This window comes from Mesitornis unicolor, unplaced genomic scaffold, assembly GCF_000695765.1.
Source record: "Mesitornis unicolor isolate BGI_N332 unplaced genomic scaffold, ASM69576v1 scaffold6856, whole genome shotgun sequence".
Lineage (NCBI taxonomy): Eukaryota > Metazoa > Chordata > Aves > Mesitornithiformes > Mesitornithidae > Mesitornis > Mesitornis unicolor.
Genome location: NW_010188796.1, coordinates 32,119 through 46,715, shown reverse-complemented (window position 1 = coordinate 46,715; position 14,597 = coordinate 32,119). Strand labels below are relative to the sequence as shown.

The window sequence follows — 14,597 nt, the reverse complement described above, 5'->3', positions numbered from 1 at the left end:
CGTTGGTGTAACCCCATGTCCAGGGCAGCCGGGGAGGCCTTGGTCAGTGGTGCTCACCAAAGGCTGCTCCATCGGCCCCATCTGGTGCTACTCCGTGCGTGCAGCGTTGATCCGCCAGCACTGACATTAGCAAGCGTGCCGTGTCACAGCATCTGCGTGAAGTGGATCGATCCTCATTTGGTACGGAGGGCACAGAGCTCTGCAAGCAGCAGCTGCCTGTTTGGTAGCAGAGTTTCCTCCAGAAAGACACCAGTGAACCGCGGGTGACCTTCGGAGAGCCCTGGCCAAGCTGTGCCTGCGGAGCTTTCCTCCACCCAGCCCTGTGGTCTGCTCCAAGTTCCTGTCAAGACCTGAAGTCCTTGGAATGCCTCTCCTACCCTTACCTGCACATTTTAGCAGCATCGTAGGCCGTAAGGAAACTGCTTGCTCATAGTTGGTGTTGAGAACTAAGAAGTCCCGTTTGGTGACCATTTCGGTAGAAGGCCATGAACCTCATTCGTGCCTGCCACAAGCGCTTCCTCCTCCTCTGTAAATTCCTCTGCTGATCTGACTGCCCAGCTGTCCCAGGCCAAATCTTCTTCAGAGAAGGAAGAGAGGCAGAAGGACCCATGCACAGGCTGAGCTCTGCTCATTGGCACCCTTTACCAGTGGCCTTTATGCTGCTGAAAGGACCCCTGGGGGCCACCGCTCCTGGGGCCAGAGACTGAGCAGCCACCGCAGGTGCAGCGCCCGAGCTGGAAGTGCAAGAAAAGGCAGAAAGCCACGAGCAGGGGTGGATTTATAGCAGGAGATGTTCACGAGCCAAGTCTGAAACTGCTGATTTACAGTTCTGGAAGCAGAAGAATGGACTGGAAGATGCAATGGGAAAGCCCCCAATCCCAGTGAAGAGATTAAACTGGTCCCCACTTCTGAGTACAGAACCTCCCCTTCTGCTGTTTGCTGGTGTCTCCATGGTCCAGAGGTTTGAATGAAGGAGAAAGTCCCTGACATTTCTGACTTTTTAACTTGAATTCCCTCAACCACGTCGTTGCGATTCCTTGTGCTCATCCAATAAACTGTTTACTGCAGCTTATAGTGTGCCAGGATGGCAGGGAAATGGCTGGAGATTCACTTCCTCAGCCTTGCGATGTGGCTGGAAAACATTTCAGCAGTGCCATTTGCAGTCCATGCCCTGGGACTGAGCTGTGGCTCGCTGCCCCCGTGAGTTCCCATAGCCACACGAACAAACCTGGAGGTGAACTACTGGGATGCTGAGCATTTAAACCTCTCCAGCATTGCCAGTGAGGTGCAGAACAGGAGTTGTTCCCAGCCCCAGGTCCCAACTGCTCCGGTACCTCAGATTTGTTTGCTGCTGTTTGAGCAGCATGGGAGAGGGCTTGCTTGAAGGAAATTCTCTCTCTCCAGCTTCGTGACCATTTCTGTTTCAGGTTTTTCTTTTGTCATGGTTGTATGTTTCATTGTAGGCCCCTTCTCCTGTGAACCCCAATGCCCTGGACCGCACTGCTGCTTGGCTTTTGAATATGAACATGCAGTTTTTAGAAGATGAAAGCATTGACCCAGATTCCAAGCACAGGGATAAGCTCAGGAATAAGGACGAGCTCAGCCAAGCAGAAAAGGTAAAACCTGATTGGATTGAAACAAGTTTCTAAATAGAGAGAGGATTTCCTTGACTGTCGTTCATCTGAGCACCCTGGGGCAAGCAGGGCTGTGTGGCACGTCCCTGCCCAGGAGAGGGGTGCCAAGGTGCTCCATGCCCTGCTCGGCACAGGGCGCTTTGGGGAAGGTTTGGGAGGTTTTCACACACTCAGGACCAGAGTTACCCAATGGTGGGAGCAAGTCAGAAAAACAGGAGCCAGGAACCGAGTGCTGGTGCTGCTCTGCTGCAAACCCCGAAACCAGGCAGCGCCAGTTACCTCCCTCATTCGTGCTCCCCCCGGCTGCAGGGGAAGAAAGCTTAAGAAGTGAATTAAGCTCCCCTCTAAAAGAGGTGAGCAGGGAAGAGACAGAGTAAGCCCGGCCAGGGGTGAAGGAGGGTTAGAAATACGCATCCGGCAGGCAAGAGCTTTGCTGTGAGGTGCAATGCCGAATGGCCGCACACTGAGAACCGTGTGCTGGCCTTCTCCAGCTCCCACGGGTGGGCAGATGGCCCTGCGGCGCAGAGACGCTGCGTGCCAAGCGTTGTCACTGATCCTGGCTCCATTTCCTGCAGAGCGGCTCAGCCGTTACCAGGTGGGCACGCACAGGCCCCGCTCTGTTGCTGTGCCAGCCCCAGAGGCTGCTGCCCCCAGGACAGGCCCTGCTCAGGGCAGACCATGGTGGGAGCACAAACTGGTGGTACTGCAGAAACCAGTCTCTGTCTGAGCTCAGAGGGAGCCCCCCCGCCCAGGAGCCCACTGTCTCATCCCCATGCAGCATCTTCTGTTACTCTGCTGTCACATCAGTCACTGGCATCAAAGATCACCATTAGCACAACCTCTCCCCATTACCGTAAGACGTGAATGGTAACCGAGACTGAGACGAGCGCTCTGGGCACTGGAGCGGCTCCTTCGGTCTCTGAGGCCTCTCCTGCCATCATTTGCGCTCACTTTCGCTGCTCCCATTTTCAGGCTAGGGTAGGTATTTAATCTTTCCTGTTCGAGCAGCTCCCTTCTGTCTGAATTCAGTGTTTCTGTGTAATTGTACGGGCATTTGTGCTCCCTCATCGCTCCAGGTTATGCCTGCAAACGGTGTCGCTGCAGTGAAAGCTTTGCCAAAGGGAAAAACCAGTGTGGTCTGTTGTGCCTGGCCATATTTTCACTGGCCGAGTCAAGGCATGATTAGACACATTCCTGTCAGGTCAGGAGTGACACTCGTAGCTTTGTGACAGCCTTCGTGCCTCAGATGGAAGCCTTTTTCCATATCTGATTCTTGAAAAGCAGCTTGGCAAATTATCAGCTGCATGGTAATTCTAAGGTTATGGTAATTCTAAGGTTATTCCAGTTGAGATTTTTTAAAAATACTATTATTTCCAAAGACAGGTTTTTTTGAAATTAGAGTGGGTTTTTCTTCCTTGTATAGAAAACACTGGATTTTCCTTTAGCACAGCAAGTTGTACTGAATGCTGTGCTTCTGCAGTAGCTGAACCCAGTTTTACTGAGTTAGAAAGCTCTTAATTTCTTTTAATTGCTTTATGTGATTCTTCCGCTGCTGATTTTTAGCTTCATCTGAATGAACAGTACAGCTGTGGGGTCTTGGCTTCATGCAGCAGCTCTTCTCAGATCAAACCCTGGTTTGGCATCTGATTGCATTGTTTCAAATGCTGGGCCCTGAAATGCATGGCTTCCAGCAGCTCCAAAACAGCCACGTTTACTGTTGTAGCCCAAAGAGCTCACGTGTAAACCCAAAACCCCACCAGCGCAGCTTCTCCTGCCTGTGTCCAGCCCCGAGCTGGTGTTGTGAGGAAGACGCCGGCTGCTTTTCCCTTGGCTCGCTCTAACCCATGTGAAATGCCCGGCTCTGCTAACAGCCCCTTCTCTGAACCTGCCAGCGACCTGCGCCCGTGGGACCCAGCATCGCTCCTAGCGCAGAGCTGAGAAGACCGAAGAGGAGGTGTTGGCAAGCGGGGTTGTCTGAGACGGGTTTGCAGATAGTCTAATGCAAGAACAGGGGCGTCATTGGGTTTTGGGGACACCCTGGCGAGGGCACAGCCCTGCGAGGTAACACACCACATGTTTTCTCCTCCTTGCGTGCTGTAGTACCAGCAGGACCTGGTGGTGCTGCAGGACAAGCTCCGTATCTCCAACAAGAAGCTGGAGGAGTACGAGACGCGCTTCAAGTGCCAGGAAGAGACCACGCAGAAGCTGATGCTGGAGTACCAGGCCAGGCTGGAGGAGAGCGAGGAGCGGCTCCGGAGGCAGCAGGAGGACAAGGAGATCCAGATGAAGGGCATCATCAGCAGGTACTGGGGAGGTGGGCATGCTGGATGGCAGTAAGGTGGGCAGCAGGGCTTGAAATAGAGCTGAGCCCTGCTCGGGAGGTGCAGGCAGGTTTCCCAGAGGGTTTTCAGCATTTATTGATTTCTGCCCTTCTGGGTTACAGCCCTTGGGGGTGTTTCAGGCCCTCACTGTTTGGGTCCCCTCATCACTTGTAACCTGGGATATTTTCCTGGTTCACAAAGGCAAAACTTCAGCAGCAGGGAGCTGGCAGCTGCCCCAGTGCTTGAAGGACCTGGCTGGCTCTTCTGTTCATAGGAGCAATGGATGTGACACAAGGACGAGTGTCAGGAGGAAGGAGCCAGGCTCTGCTCTGGGATGTCCAATGCCAGGACAAGGGGCAGTGGGTGCAAGATGGAGCACAGGAGGTTCAGCCTGAATATGGGGACAAACTTTTTCACTGTGAGGGTGACAGAGCATGGCCCAGGCTGCCCAGAGAGGTTGTGGAGTCTCCTTCTCTGCAGACATTCAAAACCCACCTGGACACGACTGTGTGACCTGGTCTGGTGATCCTGCTCTGGCAGGGGTTGGACTGGATGAGCTTTCGAGGGCCCTTCCAACTCCTGATATTCTGTGATTCTGTGATGTGTAGCTAAAGATCTCATCACCGTCCCATCACTCCTGGCTATAAATCCCTTTCTCCCACCTGGTGGGATGTGATGTTTGTCTTTATCTGGGACGTAGACTGTTCCAGCGCCGCTGCCTTCACCTTTACCTGAGCCAAGTCAACTTTGTGCTTCTAATCTGCCCTTGGACAAGGTGGTTTGACCTGGTGTGGATGATGGGGGCTGCCGTGAGAGGCCAGGTCTGGCTGTAGGCTGGCTTCTCTGGTATCTCACATCTCTGCCTATGTGTTTTGGAGATGCACATCCCTCCTTTGCTTCCTTGGTGCCAGGGACTAAATGAGGACATGATCTGGGTGGTTCATGTAGCTGTGTATGAGGCGAATAGCTGCAGAGCCTAGCAAATGTCTTTTTTTTTTTCTTGTCTATTGGGCCACCAGGCTGATGTCAGTTGAGGAGGAGTTAAAGAAGGACCATGCAGAAATGCAGGCTGCCGTGGACTCCAAGCAGAAGATTATCGATGCACAGGTGAGTCTCCGATGCCAAGGGCCCCAGCACTTTGCAGGGCAAGGCTGCCAAATTGCAGCCCCTGCCATGTAGCAGCTCCAGCCCTGGCTTGCTGACACTGCTTGGGGTGAGCGGGCACTGAGCCGTGTTGGTGACAGAGCCCGTCAGACTCCAGATGCCATTTATTGTCACCTCATGGGTACAGCTGGATCCAGCCTTGGGGCCTGGCAGGACACAGAGGATGGGGGGTGCAGTTTGTAGGAGGATCGTGCCCACAAGTCCCAGTTTGTGGGAGGATCATGCCCACAGTTCCCAGTTTGTGGCTGGATCCTATCCTGTTGGCTCAGCCCGAGGTCCCTGGAGCGTTGCTTGGTACTCCATGTCCAGTGATGCTGGCAGGACCCAGGGCCAAGGAGCACCCAGCCTGGCCAGAGAAAGCCAACATCCTTTTTGGGTTGTGGCTTGCAGGTTAGGGAAGCTCAGTTATCTATGGATTAAAATGGCAGAGGTAGGGTGCACACACTGTGCTTAGAAAAAGGAATCTGAAAATACGGTCCATGGTCTTTTCATTTATCGAGGCAGAGACGGCATCTTCCCTGCAGTGAGGCCTTCCTCCAGGTTGTGACTAGGTGACAGTGTACTCCAGGCTTACTCTTAACAACCCTATTAATCACTTGTGAGTCACCACTCATGACTAATTTACTGTACAGCTAATTAAAAAGGACATGAGACAATTTGCAAAAAGAACCACTGTTTTTCTGTAGAGTAGTGTGTTCAAGGCCAGTAAATCATCACATTCCCATCTGCACCCCAGCAAAGCCCAGCAGACACCAGGGCAACCGTCACGTTCAAAAATTACCCCTTCAGAGTCACACACAGACAGACTTCTGTGCTGCTCTGAGCTGGCTCTGTCCCCTCCGCCTGTGGCAGCAGAGATGGTGAAGGCTTGTTCAGTGTCACAAAGAACAGCAGAGGCAGAGCCGGGTTGCAACAGGGAGGCTCCTGCTGCCATCCTTGCAGTGCTGTAATTGGTGAGAGCTCCCATCAAAGCCATCCTGAGAGGCCACAAGGCATTCAAACTATTAATTTACACTAACGAAATCAATTAAAAACCGACAGGAAAAACTGTCTTGGGAGAGCTCGAGTTTCAGAAAAGGAATCTTATCGTCTTTGCAACAGCCACAGTTAGAGCAAGCAGTGCAGTGAATTTCTGTGTAACTGAAGAATGAGAGAAACTGTGTTCTCTCTGTTTTCTTAGGCTGCTGACATGAATTTCACTCACATCACACAGTACATTTGTGCCCCTGCTAATAGCAGCGGATGTCAAAAAATGCTGTGTAGCACTTAAAAAACCTACACCAAAGAGAAGGGTCCTGGTCCCGGGGGCCAGGGGTCGCTGTCGCAGGACCAGCCCTGGCATCACGGCGGGACAGGGGCTCCGTGCCTTCCCACTGACCCTTCCCCTCTGGTTGCAGGAGAAACGCATTGCTTCACTGGACGCTGCCAACGCACGGTTAATGAGTGCCCTTACTCAGCTGAAAGAGAGGTACAGCATGCAGACACGTAATGGGATCTCCCCCACAAACCCAACTAAATTGCAGATTACAGAGAATGGAGAATTCAGAAACAGCAGTAATTGTTAACCCGCGGAGGCTGCTGCCGCAGGAGAGGAGGCCTGGCCAGAGACCGTGCAGCAGCAGGTGAAGAGCGGCTGCTCCCCCCCAGGAAACCGGCTCCTTCCTTACTGCGGACGGCGCGCGCGACACAGCCTTGCTGGGAGATGCTAATGCCAGCGCTGTGAGGGGACGGAGAGCTTGAGTGTGAGATGAGTGGCATAAGGAAATAACACCTCTTTGAGAATCGCTGTCACTGTTGGATTTCAATCAGTGTTTAATGTTCAAACACAAGTAACCTTTTCCTTCTAAACTGCCCAGAGGCTACGCCTCACCCCTCCCAGCAAGGAATAACGCCCTCGGCGTTGCAGTCAGCCAAATAAAGGGCGCTGGGCAGAGCCCGCACCAGTGGGTCCAGTTAGAGCGTGCTACTGGGTGTAGCTATACGAGGGCTGGCCGCAGAGCTCAGCACCCAGCTCCTGTGCCTCCCCACGGAGCACAGCCCCTGCCCAGAGCCTCCCTGGGCCCAGCCTTTCCCTCTGGGCTGTCCTGGGGCCGCTGACTTTGGCAGGGGGTGACTGCCTGCCGGGCATTTACACAGCTAATTAGTGTTAATTAACTCTGCCCATATGGGGGGCACAGCCCAGACAAAAAGTGAGGGCACACCCTGTGTGGTGCGGTAGCCAAAGGGGAACCATGAGAAGGGCTGGGGGTCCCAGGGAGCAGAGCCAGCCCCAGGAGCTGGCACTGGTGAATTTGAATTGAGTCCTCTCTGTAGCTTCTGCTCACGTAATGAGGAAGATTTTTTGTAAGCAATAACCCTGCCCCCGGGTGCTGTCGTCCCCCCCAGTTCTCAAATAAAGTCAGCGTTGGCTGCGCGTGGTCCCCGAGCCGTGGATGGGGACAGGGGCTGGATTTCCTGGTGCCCCTTGTGGCAGAGGGGGAGTGAGGGGCTACGTGCAATGGCCAACTTCTTGCTTGAGGAAGGGTGCATTGTGGGGATGTAATGCTCTGTGCGGAGATTTTTTACTGTTTCTGGGGAGAAAAACAGACAAAGAAACAAGAAAAAAAGCCCTGAAGAACCATGAAGATCGGTAATTGTATTTCTTTTCTTTCACAGTATGCATTAGAAAAAAAAAGATCCCATTTTCTGGAATACTGTCCTCTTTAAATTGGGAATGAGCACTGCATGGAAATTAACCGGCTCGAAGAATGTAAAACATGGTCATAAGGGAGTAACCAACAGGAACAGCAGCCACCACCGAAAGCCCCCTTGTCAGGAGCACTGTGCAGGCATAAGCCAGGATTAGACTTTCCCAACTGCTGAAACACGCAGATTCGGCACATTCAGACACGTTGTGCTCAGCGGAGGGGTCACCTCCTTACCGGGGGGTTGTGCCGCTGACGGCCGCCACGCTGTGTTTGTTGGTTTGTGGGTTTTTTTTGGTTTTTTTTTAAGTTAGCACTTCCTGCGTCCCCCTCTCAGAGCAGGTCGCTCGTACCCAGAGCCAGGTTTCTCTGAGACACGGATGCCAGTGTACAGTGTACAGGACTGCCTATTCCTCCCTCTGATCTTTAATACTCTGCTCAACGCCTGTCCTAGCCCCCCCTGCCATGCCTAAATGTACAGCCCCAGGGACTAGGACCTTCCCTGAGCTTAGGCACCGTCTCCAGCCTCACCCTCCCTAGGCTGCCGGAGCAGGACACTGGTTCCCAGTAAGCTCTGCATTGCCGTAAGGCTCATTAACAGCATCCTTCCACATGCAATTGCTTTCAGGTTAAGAAAATAAAAATCTTTAATTCTGTTTTTCTGTTCCCCGGAAGCCCTGGGCCCAGCGCAGCGCGGGTCGGGCCACGGAGGAGCGACCGGGGTGCGCTGAGGTCTCCACACCCGCCAAGGCCTGCAGAGGGGCGCAGCACCCCCAAACGGAGCTCCTCGCAGCACAGCTGTAACGTAACCATTTATGCCAAGCCCAGGCACCTTTGAATTTCGGAGACTAGCACAGATGGCACGGAAGAACCTGACCAAACTGACGAGGTTACAACGAGAAAGCCGCAGAGAGGGTAGGAATGCGCAGGGTGCTGTGAACGGATGGGGCCGTGCACTCACATCTGCCATTGGCTCAGTCACTGTCACAACCCTGCAAAAAAAAAAGACTCTTCTTTTAACCGGTTGTTGTGCCAAGATGTACATACAGAGCTGATGGGTTTTGAGTTCCAAAATACGTGTGTTGCGAGAGGCAGAAGGTTTTCAAGAGAGAAGGAACATAGAGGAATGGAAACACTTGCAGGGCACCCCACCAGCATCGTGTTTCCATTCATAGATGGAAGGAATTTTGGGGTGCTGTCCATAAGAGCTGGAAAAAGCAGCACCCACAGAACAGTTGTTTAGGACTGACACTAAACACAGCACATCTGCATCTCCTCAGCTTAAACCAAGGCACTGCTCCCCCTCGATCTGTCAGAAACTCCTGGGTAACCTCCAGCTTTCCAACTGCTGAACACCCCTTGTTCTGCCGAAGTGGCAGAAATGCTTAAAGCCTTCCACAGCCATTTGCTACAAATCCTAAAAAATCCCAGTGCAAACCCCTTCAGGAGCTGTTCCTTAGGTTCCTGAGCCAGTATGAAAAGAAATCCCAAATCAGGATGAAGTCTTGTTGCAGTAGATTCCCCTACACACACTTATTCCCATCTTCTTGACCCAGCTGTTGTCAGCTGGGCCTTGGGGTAGGTTTGAGATCCAGGCTCATTCAGTTCTGTAATTCAGGTTGTGTTCATTATTTATTGTACATTGCTGTGTGTGTGTGTGTGTGTGTGTGTGTGTGTGAGTGCCCAGGGTCCCCGCCATGGCCCGGGACCCAGTGTCTGGCGTAGCAATAGCAGAGGCGGCCCCGAGAGAGCAGAGCACCCCTGGCCATCGCGGTTCGGCACCGGCTCCCTTTTCTTTTCCGTTCTTGCGCTTTCTACAGTAAGAAGCTGTTCCAGTGCAAACGCATCAAAAGTGGAAACGAAACAAAACCACCCTCAGATTTTTATCTTAATACAAGTCTTACTATTTTTTGTAAATGTTTTCAGTGTTTACTGTACTGTATCTATCTCACTAACAGTTGTATATAGTAACTTACTTCTGGTGCTGCTTATTTGGTCAGGATTTGGCTGTATCTCACTGCTGTTTTGGAGGTGGGCTCACGTCGGCAAATCTGGATCCAGACACGGGTCATGATTTCAGCCTCCTCCCTTTGGGGAGCTGAGGGCAGGGAGAGAAGCCAGGGATCCAGATTTGGGGTGGGTCCACCTCGAGGGTTCTGTTTTGAAAGTTTTTAATTTGGGGTTTTGTTAAACTGTAGTGAACACTTCTGAAAAAACAACGAGCAAACTTCTGTGTCGAAGGGGACAAAATGGCCTGACCAGCATCCCAAGGTGTCGTTAAGTACAATTTGGACAGGGATTGTGGCTTCAGTGCCAGAAGAGCGGAAGGACCCACGTCCCTCCCCATGCCAACTACTAAATACTCCAGTGTAGTCACCAGCCCCTTTCTCACTACTTTAAGCAAATCCTGCCGCCATCCAAAGAGCCCCGTGTCACCGCATCATCATTTGAGTCTGGTTGGGTCCCCCCCGACCCCGCTCTTGCAGCTGTAAAGCCCCGATTGCACTGTGAGCACACCCCGAGTCCTCTGGCCTGGCCGCCAGCCCTGCGGGGTGCTGCAGGGTGCAGGACACGGGGGCTGCTCCTAAAGGGAGAAGGGACTCAGTGGAGAGGAGCAAGGCACCCCTGGCTCTCCTAGGACAGCACCAGCGAGTGATTGACCATTGCCAAAGCTGAGAGTGCTCATAGACTCTCCCCTTTGACCGATGTCCAGAGGCAGACGCACCAGAACACACAGCGAGGGCTGGTCTGTGGTCAGCAGAGCGATTTTGCTCACAGAGCTGGAGCACGCAGTGATGCTCTCAGCCGGGACAGCCACGAGCTGCAGCTCAGGTTGGATCGGGAAGGGGCTCCTTGTCCCAGCGGTCCCAGGGCAGGGGGAGCAGCCCCTGGAGACGCCTCCCTGACAGCAGCACCAATGTCCCGGGGTGTCCCCAGCTCCATCGCCATCACTGCCCGTCCGCAACGCGTGGCTCTGCCTGGAGAGCGTGAAGCAGAGGGTGCAAAGGGCTGACGTTGTCCCTGGGGAGGGCCCCTGCAGCGCCCGTCCTTCCCACCCACAGCGACTGTGGGGCCCACCTCATCCCCAGAGCAGCCCAGGACTCCATCCTGGCCAGCACTGGGACCTCATGGCCACCTGGAGGTCCCTGCACTGGCCCAGGAAGGGGCACTGCCCACCTCCAAGGAGGTCTCTGGCTCTGGAGGGCCATTGCAGAGGAGAAAGCGCGGCACGGCCCCACTCCAGCCCTGCCCAGGGAACTGCTGCCTTTTCCTGCCCCCTTGGGGAAATCGCACATTGGGAAGAGGGAGGGCACCAGCAGCACCCTCACACACAGCACCCGGGCTTTACATCCCAAACCCGATGCTGAGGGCGTTGCACAGTGTTCAAAAACAAACCCCGCTTTGGCAAAGGGTGTCACGTTTGAGTGCTGACGCTCGAGGTCCCCGGGCCGTGACATTGCTGTAAATGCCGTGTGGTTCTGCATCAGCTGCCGGTACCCAGAGTGCAGGCTCCATCTTCACGTATTCCTTTATCATCACTGTGTCTTAAGATATACCTCTCTCTGTATATCTGCTTAGGCTGATACTTGTTCCTGATAAGCAGTCGCTATGTTTTATATCCTCTTATAAAGAAAAACAGATTTTTTTTGTAAGTATGTTTAAAAAAAAAACAACAAAAAAAGCAAAGTGGAAGTGTTTGCTGAATGTCCTTCAGCTCCTTTTAAACTATGTAATAATGTACAGAGAAAGTTGTTGGTGTTCAGAGAAATGATGTGGCCGTGCAATTTATGTACATTTGCAATTAGAAATATTAAAGATTTATTTAGATATTTTACATAAGTGTTCCAGCACCTCTACTCAGTCATTTCCAGGTTTTAGTGTGTCCTGGCCATGCCCACACAAGAATATTTCCCTCCTCTGTCCCCCCAGAGTGATCGGGCCGTGCCCACCCCCGTCCCAGAGCTGAATTCTGAGCTGAAAATCCCCACAACATCCCCGTGCACGTTACAGCTTTCAGCACCCGAGGCTGCAGCCACTCCCAGCACGGGCAGGCGGGCAAAGCTGGGAGAACAGGACCCCGAAAGGCAGAGCGGGCACCAAACAATGGGGATACGGTGCTGAGGTGGGGGTCGCGGATGTGTTTGAGGTTTTTTTATTAAATCTGAAGAGTTGTTTTAGCCCAAGACCCGTCAGCAATAACGATGTTGTAGTAATTGCAGCCTCACGGGATTTTTTATCGGCATTTTTAGTAGGAGTCACTCAACTGTGGGCAACTCATGGTGGCACCCTGAAACCTCAACAAGCAGAGGACAACCTTAACCATGCAAACTAAGGTACAAGTATCATGATGGACCAAAGTGAACTCAGATCCATAAAATCCACTGCACGTGAAAGTGGGACAGGCATCACACAGAGCACGACTTTCCCCAGGCCTCTGCAAGCCACAAAAGCCCAGCAGCTGATGTTCCTCCTCCCCTCCCGCACGCAGTCATCCCACGCTCGGCAGCAAACACCCCCTGAGAAGTCATCCAGCACCAGCTAACGGGTAACCAATTATTACCTTTGGTAATGGGCACCAAACCCCAGAGCCTCGGCCTGGAGACGGGAGCGCAGGGAAGGCAGTAACAGCGGGCGAGCAGAGGAAGGGGCTGGAAGAACAAGAGTCATTAGTGAAAACTTCTTGTCAGTGCTAATTAGATCATTATCTGGAAACTGCTATTGATGTTGCTATTTCAGCTCCTGCTGCTGCTCACTTTGTTTTATCCACGTTTATTGACTGCCTGCACTCCTACGCATCCCGCAGCAAGGATCGGTGATGCCGGCCTGTGGCCCAGCTGGGATGGAGCTGGTCAAAGGCCCTGACCTGCACCCACCACAGCAAGTACCAGCCCAGCACCATGCGGACACGGCAGCAAGCAGGGCCGACCACACGTGTGCCAGGGAGGGACAAAACCACCCGCCCCAGGGAGCACTCAAGGGACCAAGGCTGCAGCCCTTCCCAGCAGATGTCCCTGCTTTTAGCCCGCCAGCCTACGGCCTGGCACAACTGCACAAAACGACCATGTCCTCTGGATCCCGCTAGGGCAGGGCCCGGTGTGCAGGGCAGCCTGGGGCACGTCGCCTCCTTCCCAGGACACCCCTGAAGGCAGGGGGGTGCCACACGCACCCAGGGGACAGTGAGGGCAGGCAGACGGAGTGCTGTGTCCTCCCGTATCCCTCGCTGCCAGGCGCTTGCTTTGTGGTGAGGAATGAGAAGACTGGGGAAGGCCGCATGGAGCTTCTTCGACTTCCCTGCGGCGCCCGTGGGCATCCCTCTCACTGAGCTCTGCTCAACACCCAAACGCGCCGCCCCCACCGTGCTATGAAACAGAACCGCGCTAAATAAATCACCTCAAACTTAAAAGCCGCCGTTAGCTATTAGCAAACACTGCGGGCCTATGGGTGAAGGTAATTCAAGATGATATGCTCAGGCATGCAAGGTAATAGGTTTCGGCTGAATACCATGTGATACAATCTCTTCAATGGGAGGTTAAATGAGGCTGAGACAGAGAGCAGATGGATTTATCTGGGTAGTGCTGATGATTTCGTGTGTGTGTGCTTGAGGTGAAGGGAAGGGAAGTAAGGCAGAAATAATCGGAGAAAAGCGCGGCTGCGCAGGGGGAGCAGGAGCTCGGGACCTGATCCAGCTGGAGCAAACCAAGCGAGCACAGGATGCTCACAAGGCAGCGCGCATGGAAACAGACAAAAATACTTTATCAATGTCACCTCATGGAGGAACAACCAGAGGGCAAAGCGAGACGAGTGGAGCTGAGCAGACGTAGACACCCAACTAATGAGGTTTCTGCAGGATTCGAGAGCCCAAACTCCATCTTCCATCCACCAGGGCCTCTGGGGCACACGAAGGAACGGAATCAGTCCCGTGTCCAGGTGCAGCGATGCTCTCCCTCTCTGTGAGTGCTGTAACCCTCACCAAGGCAGAGATGTTCTTCCCAACGCCTTCTAAATTGTACTACACTGACCCCACGAAACCACCTCCAAGGCCAGCCAGGTCCTCCAGGAGCTGTGGGGCGAGTCCTGGGCAAAACCACAGCAAACCACTGCTAAGTGTCTTGGCTGTGCCAGAGCATCCTACAGCTCCACACGCTCAGGTCTGCTGCTGCCAAGTCAAGTGGCTCGGAAGGACCGAGCTCTCGTTCCTCCTCACAAAACTAGGCACTGAAAGAAAAAGGGGAATAAATATCCCACACAAAACCAAGTTTGAAACCAGACAGGCAACAAAGCCAGTAACCAAGCAGCAGAACTGCTGGAGACACAGACACCGAGGCAGGTGGCAACAGCACTCACATTTTTTTGGACGGGTTTCTAATTACTGAACACACTCGAGTGCTCACTGCAGAACCGGTGTGCGCTCGCAGGCAGAGGCGCATTGGCAGTGATGCCAGCGACAGCTCCAAAAGGAGGTGGCAGCCGTGTAAACGGAGCCCTCACCTGCAAAATCCAGCTCTGGGTACTTTGTTCTTGCTGGAGCGAGGAGCAGCCTGTGGAGAGCGCGGAGCCTCTGCCAGAGCTGCTGCACAAAGCCACGGTGAGTTTACCACCGCACAGGAAACCACGCGGGATTTTACAATAGATGAATTGGTAAGGAAATTACCCACACAGCGGGGCAGTGAAGCACGACAGAGCACCAGGCTACGGAGCGTGGGCCAGTGCCAGTCAATAGCCAGGATTTCTTTTCCAGAGGGATGAGGAGAAGTTGGGTCCCTGACCTCCAGCACCGCTGGGAGACAGCACCT

The 14,597-nt window shown here is 53.4% G+C and overlaps 1 protein-coding gene across 1 annotated transcript; it reads left to right on the top strand.

The window, feature by feature from the left end:
* The first annotated feature begins 1,095 nt into the window (after window positions 1–1,095).
* Window positions 1,096–6,756, top strand: DAB2IP (DAB2 interacting protein). The gene is made up of 5 exons (XM_010185837.1): window positions 1,096–1,200; window positions 1,464–1,616; window positions 3,735–3,937; window positions 4,975–5,062; window positions 6,517–6,756. The coding sequence occupies exons 1-5, from the start codon at window positions 1,096–1,098 to the stop codon at window positions 6,682–6,684; spliced, it is 717 nt and encodes a 238-aa protein (XP_010184139.1). The 3' UTR covers window positions 6,685–6,756.
* The last annotated feature ends 7,841 nt before the right edge of the window (window positions 6,757–14,597 follow it).

Bases quoted from the DNA above. Each gene is read 5' to 3' on its own strand.
- DAB2IP (XM_010185837.1), top strand. From the start codon at position 1,096: ATGGCTGGAGATTCACTTCCTCAGCCTTGCGATGTGGCTGGAAAACAT. The intron at 1,617-3,734 runs GTAAAACCTGAT...TGCGTGCTGTAG, and splicing joins AGCTCAGCCAAGCAGAAAAG to TACCAGCAGGACCTGGTGGT. The intron at 5,063-6,516 runs GTGAGTCTCCGA...CTCTGGTTGCAG, and splicing joins AGAAGATTATCGATGCACAG to GAGAAACGCATTGCTTCACT.